General features: G+C 37.0%; 3 protein-coding genes across 17 annotated transcripts in view; 2 read left to right on the forward strand and 1 right to left on the reverse strand.

The window, feature by feature from the left end:
• LOC116666048 (translation initiation factor IF-2-like) overlaps window positions 1-26,782 on the forward strand; it is a 407,644-nt gene that overhangs the window by 308,730 nt on the left and 72,132 nt on the right. The window lies entirely within an intron of this gene.
• Window positions 1-26,782, reverse strand: part of ZNF529 (zinc finger protein 529) — a 94,603-nt gene that overhangs the window by 48,344 nt on the left and 19,477 nt on the right. For 2 of the 9 annotated variants that reach the window (XM_032487992.1, XM_032487988.1), the window contains exon 1: window positions 3,587-3,716. The exons of 6 other annotated variants lie outside the window; for them this stretch is intronic. The gene's annotated coding sequence lies outside the window, so the exon portion shown is untranslated. Of the gene's footprint in view, window positions 1-3,586; window positions 3,726-26,782 lie in introns of those variants that run through there. One more of the 9 variants, XM_032487989.1, reaches the window with a different exon arrangement.
• Window positions 3,689-25,584, forward strand: ZNF382 (zinc finger protein 382). Of its 7 annotated transcripts, none has more exons than XM_032488017.1 (5): window positions 3,689-3,822; window positions 5,433-5,496; window positions 7,806-7,932; window positions 8,331-8,426; window positions 23,458-25,584. In XM_032488017.1, the coding sequence occupies exons 2-5, from the start codon at window positions 5,488-5,490 to the stop codon at window positions 24,879-24,881; spliced, it is 1,656 nt and encodes a 551-aa protein (XP_032343908.1). In that variant the 5' UTR covers window positions 3,689-3,822; window positions 5,433-5,487; the 3' UTR covers window positions 24,882-25,584. The 7 variants fall into 7 exon arrangements, with proteins under 7 accessions (XP_032343908.1, XP_032343912.1, XP_032343909.1 ...); XM_032488021.1 differs by having other exon boundaries at window positions 7,781-7,932; window positions 23,458-25,513; XM_032488018.1 differs by having other exon boundaries at window positions 3,690-3,827.

Here is a 26,782-nt window from a genome sequence, read left to right on the forward strand (position 1 = left end):
CGTCAAGATTAAGTGAAAAACAAAAAAACCAACAAAACTGTTACCTATTTTTAACTGATAAAGAAGAGACAATTTCATATCCTGTAATCTACTACCATTAAAGGATAATCTCTGTTCTGTTTTTCTGAGGACATTTGAGCTTCTTACTGCTCGTCCTTATCATGCTTGTACACAACAGAACACAGTTTACAAATGTAACTAGTCTTCACTAGCAATGTTACCCACAGAGAATTTCAGAAAGAAAAGGAGGACCGCAACTACACAAACATCATTCTGCCTCATAAAACTAGCTCAGACAATATGACCACTTGAGTAACAAATTGAAAATGTTAACAAAAACTCAATTTTTGTTAACCCTACCTTTTATGCTGCATTATTTATAACTGCATAATTATAACTACTAACATCATTATAAACTCATCCTTGTCAGCAGTTTATAAAATGAAGTCTCCTAAGATACCTGGTCTTGAGATACTAGTGCTGTCTTCTGAAAGTTATCAAAATACGTAAAAAAAAAAAAATACTTAACTAAGCAGCTTTACTTGACAATTTGATCTCCTAATAAAATGCATAAGTTGATATCTGTGTAATAGCAAAACGTCTATCAAATCGGTTGTTGGATACCACTGTCACTTCCTTCTTATTCCTACTGATAATGGTAATTTGTGTATCAGGATCCACAAAATGGAGGCCAGCTCAGCGGTCCAGCCCACATTACAAAGCTAAACTGAAGTTACAAGAAACACCTATATAGGAAAGTTAGTGCACACCAATCACAATCCTCCAACTCAGCTTTGGCCAGCCTACCTTACCCTAGGAAATAGGGCCAGCTAGTCTCATAAGGAAATCTCTGACATCGGAGCCAATCATGCCATTTCCTTGTTGCCTCTTCTCACATTCTATAAAATCCTCTTGCCCAAAACCCCTTGGGAAGAATACTCTACTGCTTCAGAGGCACTCTACTCCTCCAATCCATGGGTTGTTTCCCTTGAATTAAAGACATCAAACATGGTAACTAAATTGTTTTAGTTTTATCCTTTGACACTACATACAAGAAAATATAACAAATCATTGATTGGGTTGAATTCCTTTTTCAAACTAAGAGTTAGAGAGGTCTTTATTCGTTTAAATGATTAATTCATGTGATTTTTTTCCTGAAAAAAACCAAAATCATATAAACATAGGCATAAGGAAAAATTTAGAAGAATGTACACCAATGTTAATAGTGATTATTTCTAGATGCTAAAATTTTGAGTACTTTTAACTTCCTATTTTATAACTTCAAATTGAATTACTAATTTCTTTTTCAACAAGACTGCATTAATTCCATCATCAGGAATTAACATCTACTTCCTTTTTTTAAAGAGTATTTTTGAAAAAAGAGTTGTAGGGAGAGCTATCTTCTACTTACTAGGAAAACTGAGCAGACTGGCAAAATGACAGGTACTAGCACTAAAACCAGTGTGACTGAAATAAACCTACAAAGCCTTGTACCTTCTTTTACTGCATTTCATAATTGTAGTGAAACACTTTCCATGCTACGATTCGCCTGTGAATGAGCACAATTCAGGTACATGACACTTTTAGACTAAACAGTGCTTTGTTCATAGTAGAGGCTTAATAAATGCGGCTTTATCATTGCCGTTCTCTACTGAATGACCAGTTAATGGATCATACTGGATATAATCCTTGAAAAATCGGTAAGAAATACCATTATAATAAAGAAATTGATTTATAATTTACCAATTGAGTACTTTTATTCATAAACATGAATACTGCATAGCATTACATTTTATATTTTATATTAGAATCTCTATTATTGATATAATATTAATAACTTGACTCTAATGTGATTAACTTTATATTTACATAATACAGGAAATTATTTTGGGACAAACTCCTCCTAAAATTCACTTCCAGGTCTAAGTTACTGGTTCCAGGCAAGTGGTTCATGTACACCTTTGATAGTCTCAAAATTATAGACTTTTTCTATAAGAAAAATATGCATTAATAAAATAAAAATACAATAATTTGGTATATAATTTCAAAGCAAAGCAAATCATTTAAGGTGAAGAATCCCTGTTCTAGACCATCTGAGCATCTGGTCTTACTTACAGGCGCGCATTACAATTAACTTCGTATTTTCATTGCTTCTTATGTATGAATGTGGAAGGCCTTAGCATATGCACATAATAGCAAGTTTTTAATTTAAGCAGTTTTTAATTTAAGCACTTATTATTTCCAGCCACTGTTCCCAGGCCTTTTATACCCAGACAGGCTAAATAAGAACACATTCTTCATCATTAACAATCCTCCATCATCCACGTTAAATTAATACACCCAATGTGGTGGCAAGGTATAGCTCAAGTGGTAGAGCACATGCTTAGCATGCATGAGGTCCTGGGTTCAATCCCCAGTACCTCCTCTAAGAGTAAATAAATAAAGAAGCCTAATTACCTCCCTCTGCCAAAACACCAAACAAAATAATAAATAAATAAGCCCAATGGAAGTATGAGAAAGACTGAAACACTGCTGACCGTTCCCTGTATCATAAAGTCAGGTTCACTGAAGCCTAGGACTGAAATCTGCTTCTAGGTTCACAGCAATTTACTGTCAACAAAGCTATGAAAATGCTGTAGATCTGTAATATGCAGCTGCAGCTTGCCCCCACAGAGCTTCCAAGAGGAATCTCTGGAGGAAAGGACCCTACCTTGAGGGCAATTCCAGCTCTAAAATCGCCATAATAAACAGAGAAATGCGTTTTTTTTTTAAGTTGGAACCTTCATTCTAGGTCTCAAATATTCAACTTCTCTTTGACAGCCATTTTTGTGCAGCGTGGCTATAAAGTGAAATCACAGAAGCAGTGAAAGAAAACCCAGTACAACAAATTCCAAGAAACCACAGAATTTACAACTAGCTCCAAAACAGGCTACACTTAACGTACTGCATGCCTACTGTGTTTTAAACACTAGTCTAGACAACAGGTATAGGGGGGCAATGATGAAGGCAACAAGGGCCATGCTTTAGAACTGGGGCCCTCTGACAAGGCCCTCGGAGTCTTGACAGACACAGATTGAGTCACACAGGGCTCTTGTCTACTGATACCTCAGCGCCAGAATTGCAAACGTGAAGCTCTATCCTCCTGAAAGTAAAAAAAAAAAAAGCCACAATAGGCTAATTATGGTCAGTCTCCTCCAGTCGGTCACAATAATGCTGTTAACAGGATCACTCGGTCACAGTGTACACCTTATAGTCACCGCCGACCAAGGTCCTAAAAAAGGCCCCGCCCCCACTCTGTCCTAGGAGCCAAATCTGGACCAGTCAGGGCCTCCTCACCACGCACACATTTTGGCCCCAACACACAAGCGCGCCCGCGCTCCCTCTCTTCCTGACACACACACTCCCATAGTCACATCTTACACTGACGCAGTCACACAATCGCACACACACCCACAATCACCTTCCTCAGCAGGTGATTCACATCCGCCTGAGGCTCTTGCCTCCACCCGCCGCATCCGTGCCTGGGAAACTCCAGGCCTGCGGCAGTGAGCTCCTTCCGCACCCAGACCCGGATAGCTCAACTCACCACACGGAAAACTGTGATCTCAATGCTAGCGGAAAATGAACCAGAAGCCGAAGTTCATTAGTCCCCAGGGCCTGTGAGAAACGCAGTCAAAACCGGAAAAGCGCGGACGCTGACACGAGCAAACCCGACCGCCCGCAGCTGGGACCGCGCGGCTCCTAACCCGCCGCCCCGTGGACTCCTGGGAGCGCCAGCCACGCGGGAGTGCGCAGGCGCAGTCGACTGAGCCTCGGCTCGGGGTGAGGTTCGTAGGTCCTAGGGGCTTTGACCAGGAAGCGGGAAGTGGGATCTCTAGCCCTGGAGGGCAGACTAGAGAAGCGGGACCCGGTGGGAAGTCCGGGGAGGAAGCCGAGAGTCCGAGTGGGCCTGGTAATTCTGAGGAGGGAACTGGAACCGGGCCCGTAGTAACCAGACAGATCTGTGCGAGCGGGGCCTCGGGCGTGGTCCGTGGGCGTGACCCTGAGGGTGATAAACGACTGTGACCTGGTGCGAGTTTTGCTAGGGGGGATTTTGTCTGTTTTGACCCCGAGGAAGCTACACTGCCAGGAGCGGGGCCTCACACAGCGGGTGTTGTGTGTGTGTGTGTACCAAATGGAGACGGCCTCCTGTGCCCAACCTGCTGCATTTTGGGTGCATCCTACTCTCTGGGATGCTGCGGCTGGTTGTGTGTGAAAGTGGACGGAGTCTTGTTGCTGCGTGGGGATTCCTCTGCCTCTGTCGCTCTTCAGATTGTATGTGAATCGTGTTTGACACCGCAGGTGACGATAGAGAAGCTAAATGGTTTGTGCTGTGGTTTTTGTGACTTTGCATGAAATTATGAAATGTGCTGTCTGAGATTGTGAATGGCATGTGGGTGCCGCGGGATGGTGCTTTTCTGAAGGAAGTGATTGAATGTAATTCTGCGTGTTTGTAACCTACTGTTACGATTTGTGATGGTTTTGTGATTGAGAAACTTTATGACCGCTAGTTGGGTATGTAAGATTTGATTTTCTGAATAGTGGTCATTAAGCCTGCCTCCAAAATTGTAACTCAATAGCAGTTTAGCATATGAAATAGAGGTATGAGTATTGGAAAGGAATAGATAAGATCTCATAATTCCCAGATGGTGGGATTCATCACAGGGAAACATTACATGAACTAAAACCAATACGCTGAAATGAGTAGCGTTCCATGGGTAGTATGCAGGAAAAAGCAAACAATTTTTACTCACAACTAGCACTTTCAACACTGATATATGAATGAGAAAAACTGTTTGCAACTTAAAGGGTTAATTTATTTAATTAAAATAAAAGCTAATGTCACCCAATTACAAAATAAACATGAGAAAAATAGACATACTCTAAGATATCACAGAAAAGAAATTAAAGGAGCTTATACTCATAGTAAGAAATGTGTAAATTAGAACTATACTATATATCTGGTAGGCAGAAATTGAAGTTATTGTCAACTGCATTCATAGGATGGAGAGATGTATTGTCATGCACTGCTGGTGACAGTATAAATTCACAGAAAATCCATGAAGAATGATTTGGAAATGTATGATAAATCTGTCTTCCATGGGAGATGGAAGGTACAGCTACAGAGGGGGAAAACACAGTGTTCCCTCTCTCCAAGTTACAACAGATATCTACCTGACCACGAAACCAGGTTTCTGGCATTGGTAAGGGAGCAGGATTTGTTTATTTTCTCACTAATCTCCATCCTGAATTTGTGTGGGGTCCACAGAGTAGGCAAGTGCTGAAACTGTGACAGTTGACACAGATTTAACACAGACACTGAGTTATTCTGGGAGATCTACGTCAAATATGGTTTCACAAGGCTCTATATCCTCCCATCTCTCCCTTCTCAGGACTCTTCCCTTGTCCAAAAGGAGAGCTCAAAAGAGAAGGCAAATTCTTAAAGCCATGCCTCAGGTGAGATGATACTTCCTTTCTTACTGAAATAACTTGGTTTTAGGTTACACGAACATTTGCTTCCCTAGCCTTAAATTTTCTGGATATTGGAACTTGCTTCCAGCAAGGTTTTCACTGGCAGGCCACAGTTTGTAGGAACTGCTGGCAGACATGGATAGAATACTGGTCTCCAGTAGAGCAAGCAAGTGGCCTAGGTACAAAATTTGAGTACTGTCAGGGCTGCCCATCCCTAAATTTTGTACCGTAGGTGCCTCACCTGCCTCCTCCTAGTTGCAGCCCTGTTCCCAGTTTCTCTTATTCCAACCATATAAACATAAGCCTTCCCCAAGTGCACCTTCTAGATGTAGCCAATGTTCACATATTGATTGCGTTTATCATTCACCATCTCGTTCCTCAGTCGTCTTAAAAAAAAATACTTCTGGAACAGAAATGTATTATCTTGATTTAAGTGGGAATATAATACTTGAATGAATCTATCTTGTCTAGACACTGATTGGAGATCTAAATTGTGAGTCAAGAAGCAGACATCGAAAAACCTTGATCATCTCCAGTGACCAAGGTTTTGTAGTGATCAGGTGGGAAGCAGAATGGGTAGATCACATTGTTATTTTGTGATTAGACTTCCTGTTTTGTGAGGTTTTTAGAACAGAGATTTGCTTGCAGACTTGTACAGAAAACTGAGATTTTACATTCCTCTCTGGTCCTTATGTTTTATGCATGTCTGCCAGCAATTCCTACAAACTGTGCCCTGCCAGTGGAAACCTCTCCAATGTGGCGCTATAGATTTATTCTTATCTTTTTAGTTTCTTCTAATTTTTGTATGTGGGTGCAGGAGACGGAGACGCTTATGCTAATCCATTCTTGAGCATGTTCTATTCTTGAATCCAAGGTGGTACTCTGTCTGGTTTTCTTATCTTTCTCATAAAACTCCTCTTCATCTACCAGTCTTGACCAATTTTCCACAGATGCTAACTGCTTCTCTTCCCTGTCTGTTTTTCTCTGTGCACAGTCACATTCACTACAGAGTTTATACTGATCTGATTCTCATGACTCTGAGATAACCTCTCTCCATCCTAGACCTCTGTCCAGGGCATCAGAACCATATATCTAATCTCCAACATCAATCACCACCTGTCTGTTCCATAGACACTTCAAGTACATGTCCAATGTTTACCTCATTATCTCCTTTCATCCAGTTATTCTTCCTTCTGTTTCCTATTTCCATTTTTCAGTCTAAGCACCTACCCACTTGCTAGGCAGATGAGCTCTGCCTTTCTTTCTTCCACTCTACAACCAATTTATGAAACTCATCATGTAGCAACCAGTTGTCCCCTGTCTAGACCACTAATATGACCTTAATCTAGGACACATCTCTAACAGGGGTTACTCAGTTGTCTTTCCCACCTAACACACCTCAGGCCTTCTCTAGTGTTCAGGAGTATTACCTCTAAAGTACAAATTTTGTCCCATAACATGTGCTGATTTAACATTTCTTCTTGTTATTTATACTCCATAAAGCAGCAGACCCAAAGTGGGGTATGCATTACAATGGAATGTACTGAAAAGAAGGAAAATACTAATAGTTTACATTTGAAAATGGTGATCATTAACAAAGTGGATGCCATTAATGCCGATTGATGATTTACAAATAAATGCAATGTGTTGGAAATGTGCTCAGGACATTTTTAAGACCACTGCTCTGTGGGGAAAAAAAAATCCAGTATTGTTACATAAATATGCCCACTGCCTACCTCCATATACCTTTTTCTTCTTACAGCTCAAAGACTCTTTCCTAATACACTGTACCTTTTGCTATTTCCTGAATTTGCTAAGTGGTTTTACTCTCCCCTTGAATTTTAAAAGCCAGTGTCATGTAGTCCTATAAAACAAATTCATTGTGAGTACAAATTTTTTATGTCCTCAATGAAGTCTTGGAATACAAAATGAAATTTTCTTTACTTTGTAGAATATTCCCATGTACATAATTCTGTCATTGCTTCTGTAATATCTATTGAGTGTATGTATTTACATTATGCCTCTCTTTTAGCTTGTAACTTCTTAAATGCAAGGTCAGGGTTTTAATCATTTTGGTGCACCAAGCAGCCAACCACATTCAAGGCAGATAGTATGAGCTCATATATTTTTAGCATGAGATAATAAGTAAATATAGATGAATATATTTTCAGAGAAAGTTTTCTGCAATACAAAACACAAAGTAAAAAACTATTCTGACCACTAAACATGGTCTCCAATGCCTAGTTCTCACTCATTCCAATTACTTTAGGATGAACTAGAGTGTGCCCTTACAGGGATCAGTGTCATTCAAGGATGTGACTGTGGACTTCACCCAGGAGGAGTGGCAGCAACTGGACTCTGCTCAGAAGGCCCTCTACAGGGATGTCATGTTGGAAAACTATTGTCACTTCGTCTCTGTGGGTAAGCAAAATTCCTTGAATCCTTCAATGTTATGCATCTCCTTTCAAGAAATTCTGAAACATGTGGAACTTTGAATTTCAAAGATCAGAGGGGATGAATCCCTTTTTGTTAGTAGAAAGCGCAGTGATGTTCTCACTTGCCTAACTTTGGTAAGACGTTCTTGTGTACCTTGTCTGCCACCTTGAGGCTGTATCTTTCTCTTCGATAGTTTTGATATGTATGTTCATGTATGACTGAAGCATTGTGCTGTACACCAGAAATTGACAAAACATTGTAAATTGACTATACTTCAATAAAAATATATATATATACCAAAAATAAAAAATAAAAATAAATTTTAAAAATTCAATAGTTTTGAAACCTGACAGCTTACACCGAGTCTTATTTTTTATTTTCAGGCTTTCACATGACTAAGCCCGATATGATCCGCAAGTTGGAACAAGGAAAAGAACTATGGACAACAGGGAGAATTTTTCCAAGTCATAGTTACCCAGGTGAGTCTGTATAGATAAAGTCCAGTGGACTTAGGTAGTTAACGCCTTTGAATGTTTTTAGAGATCTTTTTTTTTAATTGAGGTAAAATACACATAAAGTTTACCATCTTAACCGTTTTAAGCATATAGTTCCATGGCATTAAGTACTTTTACATTGTTGTGCTACTGTCACCACCATTCAACTAATGAACCCTTCATCTGGCGGAACTAAAACTCTATGCCCATTAAACAGTAATGGCCTCTGACAACCAACATTCTACTTTGTCTCTTTTTTTTTGGAGGGAAGGTAATTAGGTTTATTTATTTATTTTTTGGAGGAGGTACTGGGGATTGAACCCAGGACTTTGTGCGTGCTAAGCATGCACTCTGCCACTTGAGCTATACCTCACCCGCCATTCTGCTTTGTCTCTATGAATTTGACTACTGGTAGGTACTTCATGTAAGTGGAATCATATGGTGTTTGTCCTTTTTTCTGACTAGTTTATTTCACTCAGTGTAATGCCCTCCAGTTTCACCCAGCTGTAGTATGTATCAGGATTTTCTTCCTTTTGAGGGCTGAATAATATTCCATTATATATACTATATATATGTGCCACCTCTTGCTTGTCCATTCATCTGACAATGGACACTTTGGTTGCTTCCATCTTTTGGCTACTATGAATGATGCTACTGTGAACATGGGTATACAAATATCTATTTGAGTCATTGCTTTTAGTTCTTTGGGTATACATGCAAAAGTAGAATTGCTGGATCACACATTAATTCTATGTTTAATATTTTGAGGAACTGCTATACTGTTTTCCATAGTGGCTGCACCATTTTACATTTCTCACCAACAATGCACAAGGGTTCCAATTTCTCCACATCTTATTTTCTTTTTGTCTTTTTTTTTTTCTGATAGTAGCCATCTTATTAAGGATTTATTTTTAAAGGCCTGAGATCTTTGAAGGGCCTATACATGACTGACTTCCATGCCTGTAAAATCTGAATTTTAGTTTTGAATAACACTCCCCATGTAAATCCTCTCCTTGTGGGCCCTTGTGCCTGTAGAGCAATTGGCCGCTATTACTTTACCAAGAATCCACTCTGTGCTTTGTAAATAAATGTACATAGAGATCTTGAGTGTAAAGTTCTTTGATTTCTGGCAGAAATATAAGCCCGTGTATCTCTCACACTAATCAAGATGAAGGACACTTCCATTAACCCATTAAGTTCCATCAGGCCTCTTCCAAGTCAGCCCCTCTCACTAAGGCAATCACTGCTGTGATTTCTACCAGCATAGATTAGTTTTATCCATTCTGGACCTTTTTCACATCTTTCTTTTACTCAGCTTAATGTCTCACAGATTTATACATGTTTTTGCATACTTAAATAGTTTATTTTAATTGTAGAATAGTATTCAATTGTATGAATACACTAGTTTGTGTACATATCTCCTGTGATAGACATTTGAAATGTTCCACTTTGGGGCTACTATGAATAAAGCTACTGTGAACATTCTTGTAACAATCTTTTTGTGGAGGTTTATTTTTATTTCTCTTCAGTAAACACCTAGCAGTTGGTGTTGCTCATTCATAAGGCAGGTTTGTTTCACTTTTTAAGAAGCTGCCAGTTTTTAAAAGTTACCATACCATTTTAAACTTTTACCAACAATGTATGAGAAATGTGATTGCCCCACATTCTCCTCTACGTTTGGTGTTATCAGTAGTTTCATTTTGGTCATTCCAAAGTAGCATTCTGAAGAATGGTAGTCTTATCTTTGCAGTTTTAATTTAGATTTCTCTTATGACTAATTATATTGAGAACTTTTTCAGGTGCTTTTTATATCTTCTTCAGGGGTGTCTGTTCAAATGTTTTACCCTTTATAAATGGATTTTTTTTCCTTGAATAATGGGAATTCTTTACGTATTCTGAAGAGAATTCTTTTGTTTGATGTGGGTATTGCAAATATTTCCTCTAGTCTGTAGCTTGATGATTCACTTTAATGGTGTCTTTTAATAAGCACAAGTTTTTAACTTAAGTCCAGTTTATAATTTTTTTTTTATCATTGTTTCTTTGACCTCTCAAATATTTGCCTTCTCCTAGGTTGTGAAGATAGTTCCCTGTATTTTCTTCTAAAAATGATATGTATATTTTGCTTTCTTTTTTTAAATTAGTTCTGTGACCCATCTCATGTTAAGTTTTGTTTATAATATGAGGTAAGGGCTGATGGTCTATCTTCTTACATATAGATATCAATATCTCCCATCATTCGTGGAATTGAATTAAATTGCTCTGATGATCTTATCAAAAATTATCTGATTGTATTTGTGTCAGTTTATTTCTAGAGTATTCTTTCCTTTCATATATTTTAAGTCCTAGTGCTTGTACCACCTGGCCTTTGATTATTGTAGCTGTATAATAAAGTCTTGATGTCAGAGTAAGTCCTTTTAACTTTCTTCTTTTTAAAAAATTGTTTTGGCTATTCCAGATCATTTTCTTTTTCAAATACATTTTAGAATAAACTTATTGTTTCTTTAAATAGAGTGCTGGGATTTTTATTGGTGAGAACTAACATCGTAGCAATATTGAGTCTCCCAGTCCATGGCTGTACTATATCTTAAAATTTTAGTTACCTCCTTTAATTCCTGTAAACAGTGTTTTATTATTTTAGTATAAAGGTCTTATCCATTTATTATTAAGTTTATCTCTAAGCTTTTCATATTTTTGGTGCTATTGTAGATAGTAGGATTTTTAAATTTTCTTTGTCCAGCTTGTTAATATATGTAGCCACAACTGACTTCTAGATACTGACTTTGCATTACTGATTTATTAAGTTTTATTGTTGTTGCTGTTGTTCTTTGTTTTGGTATATTCCTTTAGATTTCCTACATATAAAACATGCCTTCTTTAAATGAGATATTTCACTTTTACATTTGCATACTTTATTGCTTTCATTTCTTTTTCTTACCCTGTGGTACTGACTAGGACCTACAGTACAATGTTGAATAGAAATAGTAAGCCTGAGCATTCTTAGCAGTTCACTAAATTTAGAAGGAAGCCATTTAATAATCCACTCCTAAGCTTAATATTAACTGTAAGTTTTTCATAAGTGCTCTTTATTAGATTCTGGAAGTTCTCTTCTTTTCCTAGTTTTCTGACAGTTTTAATTATGAGATGGATATTTATTTTAACAAATATTTTTTCTACATCTGTTGAGATGATTGTATGATGTTTCTTCTTTAATCTGTTCTGTATGTATTACATTGGTTAACTTGAATTTTAAACCAACCTTGGGCTCCTAGGATGAACTCCAGTTGGACAAGATGCATTATCCTTCTTAGAGATTGCTGAAATTGGTTTGCTAGTATTTTAGTAAGCTTTAATGCATGATTTTACCAAGGATAGTGGTCCATAGTTTTCTTGTAATGTCACTGAGAAGTTTCTGTATCCAGAATTGTGTCAGCCATATCAAACTAGGGGTGATTTCTCTTTATCTGTTTTCTTATGGAATTAGTGAATTAGTGCAAGATTGGTATTATTGCTTCCTTAAATGTTTGATGAAAATCATTATTAAGCCATTTGGGTCTGCATTTTTATAATTCAAGACTAGTGCTTCCAACCCTTAGGAAGTAACAGAGTCTAGAATTATACTTCTACAGGAAACAACTAGAAAACTGGACAAGATTATTTCCAGATGTTGAACAACAGGCAGCACAGGCCTGGATTCCCGAGAGAAGAAAAACAAATGAGATGCACCCTACCTCATTCCAGGCTTTCATCTGAAGGCAACTTCCAAACTGCAGTGCAGAAAGAGGAATCCAAAAAACACTTGGCAATTTTATTGACTTAAGGGGACCAACACTGGCATTCAAGGAGACTGAGGTGGCTAGAATTTGCAGGACACACTTCCCCAAAAGAGGGAGCTATGCAGGGAAAGAGTTCCCCAAATCTGGAAAAGGTTCCCCTTGAGTCTTTGGCTAAATACACATCTGCACTGTTTGTAGGTGTTGAAATCCTTATGAGACCAGGCAAGGACACGTTCTAAGAAAAATACAATTACCACGGTGTTGTGAGACAAACAATTCCCATAGCCTACTGCACCAGGAATCATTTTATTTCCCTCCAGCCAGAGTGGAGAGAACTTGTTAATACATAGGACATTAGAGAGATTCCCTAGAAAGGTCACACCTAGTAAATGAGGCTAGATTAGCCATCGATCAGAGACTGCAAGATTTGCCTTAAAAGAGCTTAAATAAAAGCATCAGAAGGATTTAACCAATCCAAAAGTAATTGCTGTGTGTCTGTTGGGTCCTCCAAGGAGATGCTGAGATGGAGTTGGGAGTGTCATAGATTTATTAGAGGTGACATCTATGAAAGATAAAAGGAAAAAGTGAGATCAGAAATACACAGCCATCAGACCATGATACAGATATGACCCCTGTGGAAGGAAAGGGCGAGAAGCTAACAGGACTGGGCAGGGAGAGCCTTAGACCAATATGCAGATCTGACAAAGTGTCAACCAGCCTAACTGGTCTGAAGCAAAAACTGTCCATCAGAAGAGTCCCCATGGACAGAAATGGCCACCCTCAGTGTTCAGTCATTGGGTGGGAACTCCCTGGGGAGGCCTGGTTTGGTTCAAAATCTGAAGAGCTTCCTGAAGATGGTAAAAATTAGAGGTTGCCAGGTAACTACAGTTCTTGCACATGACTGGTAAGTTCTATTTTGAAGAGAGATCCTAGTGGTGTAACTTGGTGGCTGCCACAGAATGCCAGAAAAAGGCTGCCAAACTCTTTATGAAAATACGACCATTATCTTAAACTCAACAACACTGATAGTGTGTGATGTTCAATTAAGAATTATTAAACATTATGAAGAAGCAGGAAAATATGACCTGTAAACAGGAAAAAAATCATTCAATGGGGGAAAAAACTCAGTCAATAATAACAAACCTAAAATTGAACACATTGAATATACTTCAATTAAAAAAAACTTTAAAAGGTAGAGGTAATGGAATTTGCAGACAAGGATGTTGAAACAGCCATTGTAAATGGCTTCATTATCATCAAGGATGTAAAGCAAAAATTAACATAATGAGGCAAGATAACAAATACTGAAATAAATAAGAACCAAATGAAACTTCTAAAGATGACTGTTCAGTATCTGAAATGACAAGAAAGACCGAACTATGTGCTGTATATTAAAATGTAAAAACACAGGTAGATGAAATATAAACAGATGAAAAAATGTGTACCATGCTGTCTGGTGGTTGCAATGTGAGGGTGATACCAACCCTCCCTACTCACCCAAAATTTGGTTCAGATGTCCAGACTGAAATTTGACATAACGAGGCTTTCCTAGGGAGAGCAGGGAAGATTCCCAAGCTAGTCCTAAAATGGCTTGAGAGAGCAAGGATGGGTGTCAGGCTTTGGTGGTTATTGTGGTTAGGGGATGGGTCAGGTTGGGGTTCTGTATGTGAGCTAAGGCTTGCATGGTTTAAACTTCCTGCCAGCACCAACAGAGCCAGCATCCTAAGTTTTCTTACAGGCTTGCCCAGGTATGGGGCAAGAGTGGGGAAAAAGGGAGTGGGTCTAGGAAGTTGTTAGCAGTAAGACATCAGAAATGGAATCTGACCCTATTACACATGCAAACACTAAGAAGAAAATGCGAGTGGCTATATATGAAAGTAGATTTCAGAGCGTGGAATATTATAGTGATAAATAGGGACAGATCATCAGAAGTCATGACAATTCTGCCAGCTTCAAAATACTTCAGTGTTTTTCAAGAAGCTTTTTATCATTTTCACTGCCCTAAAGAATCTTTTTAGATATTTTTTTTTTCTAACTGCCTCCCCTCTGTGAAATTTTAATACCATTATCTATTTATAGTCTGTTGCCCTTTGGAGGGCCACAAACCATTGTAATATCTAAGGTTTTCTTTTTTCATTTTCCCTGGAACCAATTTTGCTCCCTTAGGAGCAGTATCACCCCTACTGAGAATGCATGAAGTACATGAAGCAAAGCTGATAGACCTGAAAGGAGCAATATAATTATAGCTTAAGATATAAATACTTCTCCCTCAGAAATGGAGAGAACAAAGGGAAAGAAAATCAGTAGGACTATGGAAGGCTTGAAAACACAATGAATTTTATCTAGTTCATCTTTATAGAATATTTTACATGAAACATTCACCATGATAGACCCTATTTACTGGGCCATAAAACAAGCATCAACAAATTAAGAAGAACTGAAATCATAGCGTATGGTCTCTGACCACAGTAGAATTAACTTAGAAATCAAAAACATATCTCTAAATTACCCAAATATTTGGAAATTCATCACATTTCCAAATAATCCATGAATCAAGGCAAAAATCCTAAGGTAAATTGGAAGATATTTTGAACTGAATGTTACTTAAGACAACATATCAAAATGTGTGGAATGCAACTAAAGCACCATTAAATTTTATCCCTTTAAATCAGGGTCTAAAACAATGATCTAAGCTGTCACCCTAAATAACTCGAAAAAGGAAGGTGAATTAAACTCAAAAGTTTGTAAAAGGAAAAAATTAAGACTAAAGCAGAAATCTGTGTAATACATAACAGGAAAAATAGAGAAAATGAGTGAAGCCAAACGCTGATGTATTAAAATAATAAAATTAATAAACTATAGCTATATATACTAATTTCAAAAATGGAAGACACAAATTTCACCAATATAAAAAATTAAAAAGAGGCTCCATCACTACAAATTCCACAGACATTAAAAGGACAATTAGAGAACATACAATTTTATGCCAACCAATACAGTAGGAGAGAACACGTCCCAACTCCTAAGACCAGCATTATCCACAATCAAAGGCACTATGAGAACAGAAAACTACACACTAAAATCCTTCATGAAGCTAGGTATAAAATCCTTCATAAAATATTACAAAACTAAATCTAGCAGTATTTTGAAAGGATGATACCTCATGACCGAAAAGAGTTTATCCCAGGAAAGCAAGGTTGATTTGGTATTCAAAAGTCAATCTATATAATTTACTGTGAAAAGGTGTCTAAAATCAAGGATGTAAGCTACTACTTAAAGTATGAGGGAAAAAACACATAATCATCTCAGTAAATGGGAAAATAATTAAATTCAATGTCTATGATAAATCTGTTTATTAGCAATCCAGGGAATTTCCCTCAAATTCAAAAAGAGTATCTTTGAATAACTTACAGCTACCATCACCTTCAATGGTGAAAACCTGAATGCTTTTTACTCTAAGATCAAAAACAAAGAAAGGATGCCCCCATCACCACTTCTGTTTATCACTGCACAGGACACAAGCCAGAACAATAAGGCAAGAAAAAGAAGTTAAAAGGCTACAGATTAGAAAGAGAACTATCTTCATTTGTAGGTGACATGACTATGTACATAGTAAATCCTAAAGAATCTAAAACAAAAACCGTTAATTTAACAAGTTCACACGGTACTTGTATTAGCTCAAATTTGGGGAAATTTTGGTCTATACTTCTACAGTTATTTTTTTCTCTACTCTCAGTTATATTTTAAATCCTATCCTCTAGTTCACTAAGGATTTTCAATTCTTTTAGTTGGGGTAATTTCTGTTAACCTGACTTCCAGTTTATTGGTTTTTATTCCCTTATGTTCATTTGCTGTTAAACCTATCCAGTGCATTTTATATTTCATAAACTGGGCTTTTTTGGTTTGCATTTCCTTATCTTTCCTGAATACTCTGTCCCTTCACCCATATTTCCACCTTTTCTTGTAGATTTGTAAACCTATTTATCATCGTTATTGTAAATTTCTTATCTTCTAATTTCAACATAGGGGACATGTATCAGTCTGTTTCTGTTGACTAGTTTTTATCTTCCTTATTGGTTACATTTTCCTGTTTCTTCTCAGGAAGATTTAATATAGTATTTGTCAAGATGCTGGATCATTTTTCTTCCTCTGAAGTTTGCTGAGTTTTAATCTAGTGTAGGTGGTTAAGTTACTGAGGGTCATGTCGGTTCCTTTGTCAGGTTGCTTTTAAGTTGTTTAGATTATTTCTGCTTCGTTCTCAGCTTTGCCTTAAGTTTTATGGAGTTGCTCTAAGCCTTGGGATGCAGCCTTTACTCCTAATACATGGCCATTCTAGGGTTTACAACAGGAAGACCAAAGTTTTAACCAGGTTCTTCTAACGTGGCACAGGACTGGAATTTAAAACTGTTTTTCCAGAGCTAAGTAGTTGCTGAAATCTTTGCTCAGTTCTTTCAGTGTTCCAGCTTTCTTTTCCCTTTGTGCTCCTTGCAGTCTTACCCTGCAAAAATGTAGTAAGCCAAGGTTTTGAGCAGGGGTTTATGCTAACATCAGGGCTCTTCTATGCTTCCTTCATTCTTGGATTTTTCCTGAATTTACAGCAGTCTGGTATCCCTGAACTCTGTCTCTGATTCTTCCGTGCAGGATGACTCCTGCTTTCTCCTTGAGATCTGTCTCCTTGTGCTGCATGAACTACCAGGGCACACAGTGGAAAACCTCGATTAATGTAGATCTCACTGCAGTTTGGTTTCTTTCTTTCAAAGGTTTATTCATTACAGTTTCTGCCTGCTTTTGATCATTCATTAGTGCCTTCAAACCACTTTATAATTGGTCCATAGTTATCATTGTTATCAGCTGGAAGGTTATTTTGATACCAACTTCTTTGCCATTACCAGAATCTGAATGTCTAGATCAGCAGTTCTCAAACTTTTTAGTCTCAGGACTTATTAATACTCTTAAAATTTCTTAAACAGAAATTTTAAAAATATCCATTTATTTCCTCTAAAAAGAACAATATAAAAATAATAAACTCATTACATGTTGACATAAAAATCATATTTTATCAAAAAAACTATTTTCCAAAAGAAAAAAATGAGAAAAGGGACATTGATACATGATTGAAATTTATTAATGTCTTGCTTGATAGAAGACATCTGATTTTTACATGATTCTACATTTAATCTGTTGTTGCAATATGTTGTTTTAATTGAAATATATAAAGAAACTCTTCCTTCACACATATATGTAGTTTGAAAGAGAAATATTTTAAAAGCCTTTTTAGATCATTATGGCTATTCTTCATTAAGTACTACACCCAGATTGAACAATTGGTAGTTCCGAAACAGATAGCTGCAGTTCGACAATTGGTTGTTCCTAAGCAGTTGGTTGCAATATAAAATCTGAAATCATGACAATGAACTTCTGTCCACTATTACATAAAATCCAATGGTCTATTTAAATATTTTACCCATGTATTTTTTGGTATTATTATGTATTGGCCATATAATAACAACAGTTATTGCTGAAAGTAACAGTTCTCTGGTGTACACAGGTCTTCCAAATTTTGACACATTTCCATATACAATACTTTCTAAAAACCCCAAACCCACATTTGTTAGCATCACCAGTAAACTCATCATAAAAGTCGTTAAGTATTGGGAAGTTGACAAGCTCACAGTAGCAAATACAAGCTTTCCAACATAATGACTTATAGTTGACAGCCTGAAATTTATCCTCGGTAACAAGTATTGGCAGATGTTTTCTTTGAATTCACAGGTTTATGTTGTTCATAAAAATATCTACCAGATAGCCACATCTGAATAATAGCATATTTTTAAGTAAAACAGCTGTTCCACAAAAAGTAGATATTCCGTTCTCAACTCAAATAATTACACCAGCACTTTTCCTCACAAAATACATTATACAATTGGCCCTTGAACAACACACATTTGAATTGTGCAGGTCCACTTGTATGCAAATTTTTTTACAATAGTAATTATTGTGGTACTACACAATCCACGGTTGGTTGAATCCATGGATGTGGAACCTTGGATATGGAGAAACTGAGGGCTAACTGTAAGTTACATGCAGATTTTTAACTGTGCAGAGGGTTGGCGCCCCTCACTCCCTGTGTTGTTTAAGGATCAACTGTACTGTGGTATGTAACAGAAGTGCTTTATACATAATTCTTTAATAATCAGACAGAATATTGAAAATATGTGTACTTAAAGGTGGCAATCTAATAAAATGAATGATTTTTTATACGCCATCAAAAAGTCTGAAGTGAAACTTGTTTCCTGTGAGTATGTGGTAGTTCAAAATTCAGTGATTACTATTACAGATTGGTACCAGTGCTTTGATTTATGGGGTTTTTGGGGGGCTGGATTAGTTTTTTTTTCTTTTTTTTGTGTGTATATATATATATATATATATTTATTGAAGTATAGTCAGTTTACAATGTTGTGTCAATTTCTGATGTACAGCATAATGCTTCAATCATACATTAACATACATACATTCGTTTTCAATATTCTTTTGAATATCCATTCTCATATTCTTTTTCACCATAAATTACTACAAGAGATTGAATATACTTCCTTGTGCTATACAGTATAAACTTGTTGTTTATCTATTTTATATTGATTTACGTTAATGTGCCAGCATTTTATCCACTGTATTAATCATATTTTTAATTTTCTATATTTTATGTTTTGACATCTTTGGGGAGTCTTACTGGCTGAGGAGGGATCGCTCCTCCCAGAGCTAGCTAATTCCTAGAAATAGTAAACAACTTGTTGGTGAGCCCACCTTTCATATACAAATCAACCAATCCCTAGACCATATCCTCAACCACCTCCTTTATCTAAATCACAGCCAGTATTTCCCCTGCCCTAAATCACCTGGGGCCAGGTACCGGATAACTGGAGATCATCCCTGTCCCCCACAACCTGTCAACACTATTCAAACAAGCCACTCCTAAGCTGTTTCCTCTGCCCTGCCTTAGCCTTTCCCATGGAAGCAAGCCCAAATAAAGGCTCTGGCCTAGACTTTCTACTTGTTTCTTTCTGCCTCCTGACCAAACCTGGTGCTTCCCTAAGTGGCCCTGCATGGCATGGAATGGCCCTTCCTCTCAGGAAATGCAAGTAATAAAATTTTTTCTTTTAATACTATTAGCCTTTCTGTGTCACTTCCATAAATTAAAATTCCATGAGATACCCACTATCACTTTTTCCCCATTTGTGCAATACACAGTTAAATATACAAATGAAGTGTTATTATTAACAAAAATAGTTTTGACTTTGTGGACACCTCCACAGTAAGAGTCTCTTGGAAACTGCAGATACAGGCCTTTCTTCTTGTTTCTCATCTCTTTCTTTAACATTTCAGCCCTCTATCTTTATTCTTTTGTTATAGTCTATTTACAGGCATCTTAAATCTAACCAAAATATAAAAAGGAACTCATTGCTAATATTTATCTTTCTCTTAGTTTTCATTATCTTTCCTTCCTTTACCCTTATACTTGTTTCCTGCACTCAGTCTCACATCCCATTGTCACTGTGAGACCTACTGTCAGATTTCAAAATCCATATGCCTTGGACCAAAGTGATAATTTCAGTAGCACTTCGTTTCAATAAATTTCTTCCTAATAAGTCTCCATGTTTCATATCATAGTGCTCAGACTCCTGATAGCTGAGTACCTGGATTTGGGTGAAAAACTTATCCTGTGTCCCAGGGTGTCTTTTACATCTTGGTTGCTTTGCTTCCCTCTATCTACATTGCCTGGAAAAATAAATATTTGTTGAATAAATGGATTTTATTTCAGTAGGCTCTCATCAGTATCCTTGAAGGATCTTTCTTTATCCTCAGTTCTTGTCTTCACAAAAGCCCTCTAAGCTCTAACAATCTGATCCATTCTCAAATTGTGATTCCCTTATTTTATGTGAATGATTTTCAAATAGACATGTTTAGTCCATTTCTCCCACTTGGAGATCTTGTGGTATATTTTAATCTGCCTACAGCAATACAGCAATCAGTTTTTTCACCCTTTTGGTTACTGATATTTCAGAAATAATAATAATTATCTTTATCTTTTTTTCTATATACTTTTGATCCTGTAGTCAGCTTCTTGTAGTATCAGGTTGATTCCACCATCTGTGCTATATTTTTCAAATGGTCTCTCCACAATTTTTGTTTTATTTCACTCCATGAAATATCTTTACATCCTCTCATATTCTCATTTGCCACTGACATCTTCCAAACTGAGAGCCATATTATTTCAGGTGTGGACTGTTGCAGTAACTATTTAGATTTGCCATGGTTTTTCCCCAGTTCTTTCCATTTTCTTTCAGTCAATATGCAAAAAAGATATCACTTACTATATGGAAGTTAAATCCCTTCTTTTTCAAGGGCTGAGAGAATAATATCCTGTCTGGTCATTCCACATGTATTTCTCTGTGTAACTGAGAACTCTTGCTAATATCTATTTGTTCTAGTCTCCCAAATGTACTCCATACAATTGATTTTATTTGTCACAACTGGACCTTTCATTATATGACAGCTGCCATACACCCACAGGGATACTTGCAAAGTTAGCCAGCTGTAAAGTATGAGAGTGCAGTAGCACACCCATGACCACCCTCACCTCTGATACCAACTGCAAGTTCAGGGGTCCCAAAGATTACTGTTAGGGTCAATAGTTTGCTATAAGGACTTATAAAACGTATTGAAAGCTATAATACTCACAGTTATGGTTATAAGACAAGAATACGGATTAAAATTAGCCAAGAGGAGAAGCACATAGGGCAGAGTCCAGGAAAGAACCAAACACAGAGCTTCTAGTTGTCTTCTCTCTGTGGAGTCATGGACAGCGTTACTTTCCTGATATGACAGTACATACAGAATACTGCCAGCCAGGGAAGCTTCACCCATGTCTAGTGTCCAGAGTTTATATTAGGGCTACATCACATGGGCATGCTTCACTGCCCATGTGGCTGATCTTAGTTTCCAGCCCTTAAGAGGTTGAGCTGATATGCTGACCCAAAGCCCTCACCCTAAATCACATCATTAGTATGACTCAAAGACATCCTCCCCTCCAATCACATTGTTACTTTCTGGCTCCCAGGCAAATAAATACACTCCTGTCAAGCATGACATTCCAAAGACTTAGCAACTACCTCCCAGAAGTCAAAGGCAAATGTCAGACTTCTCTTTGGGCAAGATTATATTCTTTACCACAATACTACATATCCTTTAGTTAAAAGATCAAGTTTCACTTCCTCCATGAAATGTTCCTTAACTACTCCAGAGCATGGCAGTTCCTTTTTTTCTGCATTCACATTGTATTTAGTGTCTGTAACATGTGAACAGACCCATCCTCTGATATGATCTAATAATTTGATACCTGATTCAACATTGCTTTATCTGAGGCCTCTTTCCCCATCAGATTAATGATTCCCCCAAAATAAGATCCTCTCTTTTACTTTCCCTACTGTAGCTTGTAGCAGAGGCTAGATATTCAGTAGTTACCTGACTGATGGCCTATGGTAGCATGCAAGGAAAATATCTTTCTCATCCTTTCAGAAATCATTTAATGGTAAGTTCTTTTTAGATTTACATGCCAACATCATATCCCTTCACCTCAGATAACAGTGTGTTAATGTGTACTTACAAAATTTCAAAAAATATAGCCAATAAAATGTTGACTTCCAAGAGTGTGAGTTTTAGTTGGGAAGGCATTATTATCATATTGAGCATTTTACATATAATCTTCATATTAAAATGGCAGGTTGTTGAAAGATTACTTGACATGGATGGTCCAGACTATAATTATACTCAAATTTCAGACAAATTAGACATGGGAGGGTAGAAAGAATATGTGAAGGCTTTTGGATAAATTGGACAGTAGCATGTCCCTGAAGGTGGCTGAAGTTCTCAGGAAGGCAATATAATTCCAATTACTAATACGGATGAGTTTTGCATGTCCTAGAACTATACATAAATGGAATTGTATGGTATGTACTCTTTTGCATAAAGCTTTAAATCAGAAAAATGTTTGTGTTTTATCCCTTTTGTCCCTCTGTATCTGTAGGTTTTTCCTTTTTATTGCTGAATAGTATCCATTGTATAAATATCATTGTATTCTACTGTAAATGCAGGATACAGTATTATCTGTTTACCTTTTGATGGGTGATTTGATGGGATAAAAGTGCTGTTGTAAATAAGATGCAAATCATGGGTAAGGTGAGTCTATCTTTAAAGTTGCTCCACCAGATATAGGTGAGTAAAGTTACAATAGTAAGATATAGCCAAACATTTATAAGAAAAATAATAGTTTTTAAGGTCAAGCAGGGCCACACACATACACTGAAGAATCCAGCCTTTCACAGCCCCAGAAGGGAATAGCAACTGCATTGGGAGGAAAAGTTGAACCCATCCTTCCCTAAAACTGAACAAGTAGTTCAGCAAATTGAAAGGAGGAAAAGTTATGATTGATGGTCAAGAGAATTTAGTTATTTCCCATCTCTGGAAGAATAATTGTAGTAGCAGCAATCAGAATACAACAGTGATTATGCTTGTGTTGCACATATGCTTTGTCCTCTGATTTATTTTACAATTCCTAATGGAATTATGTTTTCCCAATTCTTCACTTTCAAGAGAAAAAACTTATAGTTAATGTGGAGAGTTAGGATCTAGACTACAGACTTGTGTGTCTATCTACACATACTAGAAAAGGAATGCTTGAGAAAGTTCATTTGCCATTGTTGGGCTAAATACAAGTGAGGAAGAAACAAATGGAAGAATTTTATGACACTTATTTAGTAATTAGAGAATAAATATATACGCTTTCATCTCCACCTGAACATTTTCCTTGCTTACTGTTTATTACCCTTGATAGGCTCACTTCATTATTTCGGAACCTGCCCGTTCCAAGAACAATCACACTTTCACCATCCTTTATCTTCTGCTGACTTGTCCTTCTGTTTACTATTCCTGCTCAGTGTAACTTACATCTACAACATTTCAAAAACATGTGTTGTTTGCTTATGTTTATACCAGTTTTTCCTCATTTTAACAGTGTAGCAGGGTTTGTTTCTGTTCTATGCATTTTCCTTCCAGGAGGTAATTTATTTTGGCCTTTGTATAGACTCTAATAGTGAGACAGACAGTCCCCTCATGGGTTGCTTGTATATGTATCTAACTCATAACATTATGTGAAGACTTAGAATTATTAATTTTATTTTTTCTAGAAGACGATGGGAAAGCTGAAGATGTTTTAGTGAAATTCAAAGAATTTCAAGAAAGGCATTCTAGATCAGTTGTATTCCTCAACCACAAAAGACTAATGAAGGAGAGAAGTAATATTTTGGGGAAAACATTTACTGTCAGCAAGAATTGTATTATTTCAAAAACAACACTACGTGAATATAAACCTGATGGAAAGGTTTTTAAAAATATTTCAGAATTAGTCATCAGAAATATAAGCCCTGTAAGAGAGAAGTTTGGTGAGAGTAATGGATGGGAGAAAACACTCCTTAATAAGAAGCATGAGAAAATTCATACTGCAGTTAACCTCTGTAGACAAACAGAAAGGAGCCTGAGTGATAAACAGGAGCTTATTCAACATCAGAAGGTTCAGACTCCTGAGCAGTCATTTGAACATAATGAATGTGGAAAACCCTTCCTCATGAAAGGAATGTTATTTACACATACTAGAGCTCACAGAGGAGAAAGACCCTTTGAATACAATAAAGATGGAATAGCCTTCATTGAAAAGTCAAATCTCAATGTCCACCAACAAAATCTTACGGAGAAGAAGCCCCATGCATACAACAAATATGGGAAATTCCTCTGTAGAAAGTCCATTTTTATCATGCATCAGAGATCTCAAACAGAAGAGAAACCCTTTCAGTGTCCTTACTGTGGTAATAGCTTTAGAAGGAAGTCATACCTCATTGAACATCAGCGAATTCACACAGGTGAGAAACCTTATGTTTGCAATCAATGTGGAAAAGCCTTCCGTCAAAAGACGGCCCTCACTCTTCATGAGAAAACACATATAGAGGGGAAACCCTACATTTGCATGGATTGTGGGAAGTCCTTCCGCCAGAAGGCAACCCTCACTAGACATCATAAAACACACACAGGAGAGAAGGCCTATGAATGTACTCAGTGTGGAAGTGCTTTTAGAAAGAAGTCATACCTCATTGATCACCAGAGAACACACACAGGAGAGAAACCGTATCAGTGCAATGAATGTGGGAAGGCATTTATCCAGAAGACAACCCTCACTGTACATCAGAGAACTCACACAGGAGAGAAACCGTATATTTGCAATGAATGTGGGAAGTCCTTCTGCCAAAAGACAACCCTCACTCTTCATCAAAGAATTCACACGGGGGAAAAACCCTATATTTGTAATGAATGTGGGAAGTCTTTCCGCCAGAAGGCAATCCTCACTGTTCATCAGAGAATACACACAGGAGAGAAATCCAACGGATGTCCTCAGTGTGGGAAAGCCTTTAGTAGGAAATCAAACCTCATTCGCCATCAGAAAACCCACACAGGAGAGAAACCATATGAATGTAAAGAATGTGGGAAGTTCTTCAGTTGTAAGTCAAACCTCATTGTCCATCAGAAGACTCACAAGATAGAAACTATGGGAATTCAGTAAAAGATGTGACTTTTTTGGTAAAAATTTTAAAGTCATAGTAAACCCTATACATGATATTGCTTGTAAGTGTAATAATATTAAACAATTTAAGGTACTATACCACATATTTACCTACTATCTGCTAGCCTTTAAACACACAAGAAGAATTACTAGACAAATGAAATGACAAAAGTCATTAAAAATACAAGCTTCAATTTTTTATTATTATATTCACCAGACATAACCTTCTCTGTCAAATTGCTACAGACATTTTAAATTGCTTATTTTCAATTTCCATACACACTTTGTTGTGACCCACTAACAAACAGTAGGCTGTCTGGCAGTGGGCCATGGACCACACTGTGAGCAGAAGTGCTTTAAAAAAAAGGTGTGAACTGTGTTTCTCACTGCAAATATGGAAGAAAATTAGTTGTGACCTCCTCAGAGTTAGCCACAGTTCTAACTTCTAACATTATAAATTAGTTTTTGCATATTATAAACCTTTATATAAATTAAATTACAATGTATTCTTTCATACATGACTTGTTTCATTCATCACTGTCTCTAAAACTCATCACTAGTGCATGTCACAGAAGGTTATTTATTTTCATTCTGTATAAAATTCCATTATATGATTATATTACAATTTACCCAATTTACTGTTAATGGACTTTTTCATTGTTTACAGCTTAGGGTCATAATAAACAATGCTCCTGTGAACATACTTATATTTTGATGTACTTTTATTCATTTTTCTTGTGTATATACTTATGAGTAGGATTGCTGGGTCCTGGGGTATATGTATGTTCAGCGAGCCTTGGTGGATACTACCAAACAATGCAGAACTTTCACAACGTGAGATAATTCACTCTGTAGGAAAACAACTGTAAATATTATCAATATGGTGATGGTTGAAGTGAGAGAATTCATGCTAGAGGGAAACTATGAATATTGTAAAAACTGTGACTCCATATATAATGCATGTCCAAAGGCTTTTAGCCACAGCTCAAATCTTAATACCAGATACATGTAATAAATGTGAGATTTCCTTTAGCCATAGGAATGTCTTACTTGAAATCAAAGTCATGCTAGAGAAAGGGAGGCACCTAGCATCTTCGTTGCTCAATATTAGACAATTCTAATTCTTTTATACTATATGAGTATAATAAAGGGGGCAGGGGATAACTTTACCTATGGCCTCTACCTTCACTGGTCATACAAAAATGATGAATATGGAAAAGCTTATAGCCACAGCTAAAATCCTTACAACACCAGGGAATTCACAAAGGACAAATGAAGTGAGACATAATAGTGACCACCAACCTTACGTCCTTTTGATCTTTAGGATGGCACTAATCTCTGCCATCTCCCTGGGATGTTACAGTTTTTTTTTTTTTTTTTTTAATTTACTATTGTAGCTTGAGAGGACAAGGGGTAATCTCAGAGCTTTCTTGATCTTTTCCACTATGAAAGCTATTACACTACAGGCCACGGACCCAATGTGGAGTAACTCCAACTCCAAAATATGTAAATACTTATATAAATTCAGGGATCCATAAAATGACCACCAGATAGTCTGTGGACCCAATAGTTCTACTGTAAGCCAGATTCTGGCCAGGAATCCATTTATTACCTGACCTCCATATATGCCTGTTCTAACGTGTGGACCACAGTAATGCTTTAGGTCTCTAGGTATCATTGTCAACTCAGACCCTTTGTATGCTAGTCTTCTAGATGTCTGAGTATTCTTTTTCCAGCATACAGTTGCTCAAGTAAATGGTCATATCCTGTGGAAGAAGGACTTAGATGTCCCTCATGATCCCCTGATTCCTGGTATTCATGCCCTTGTGTAATTCCCTTCCCTTGAGCGTGGGCTGACTTAGCAACTTAACTTTTTTTTTTTTTTTTTGGTTTCACTGTTT

The sequence above is a fragment of the Camelus ferus genome, chromosome 9 (assembly GCF_009834535.1).
Source record: "Camelus ferus isolate YT-003-E chromosome 9, BCGSAC_Cfer_1.0, whole genome shotgun sequence".
NCBI lineage: Eukaryota > Metazoa > Chordata > Mammalia > Artiodactyla > Camelidae > Camelus > Camelus ferus.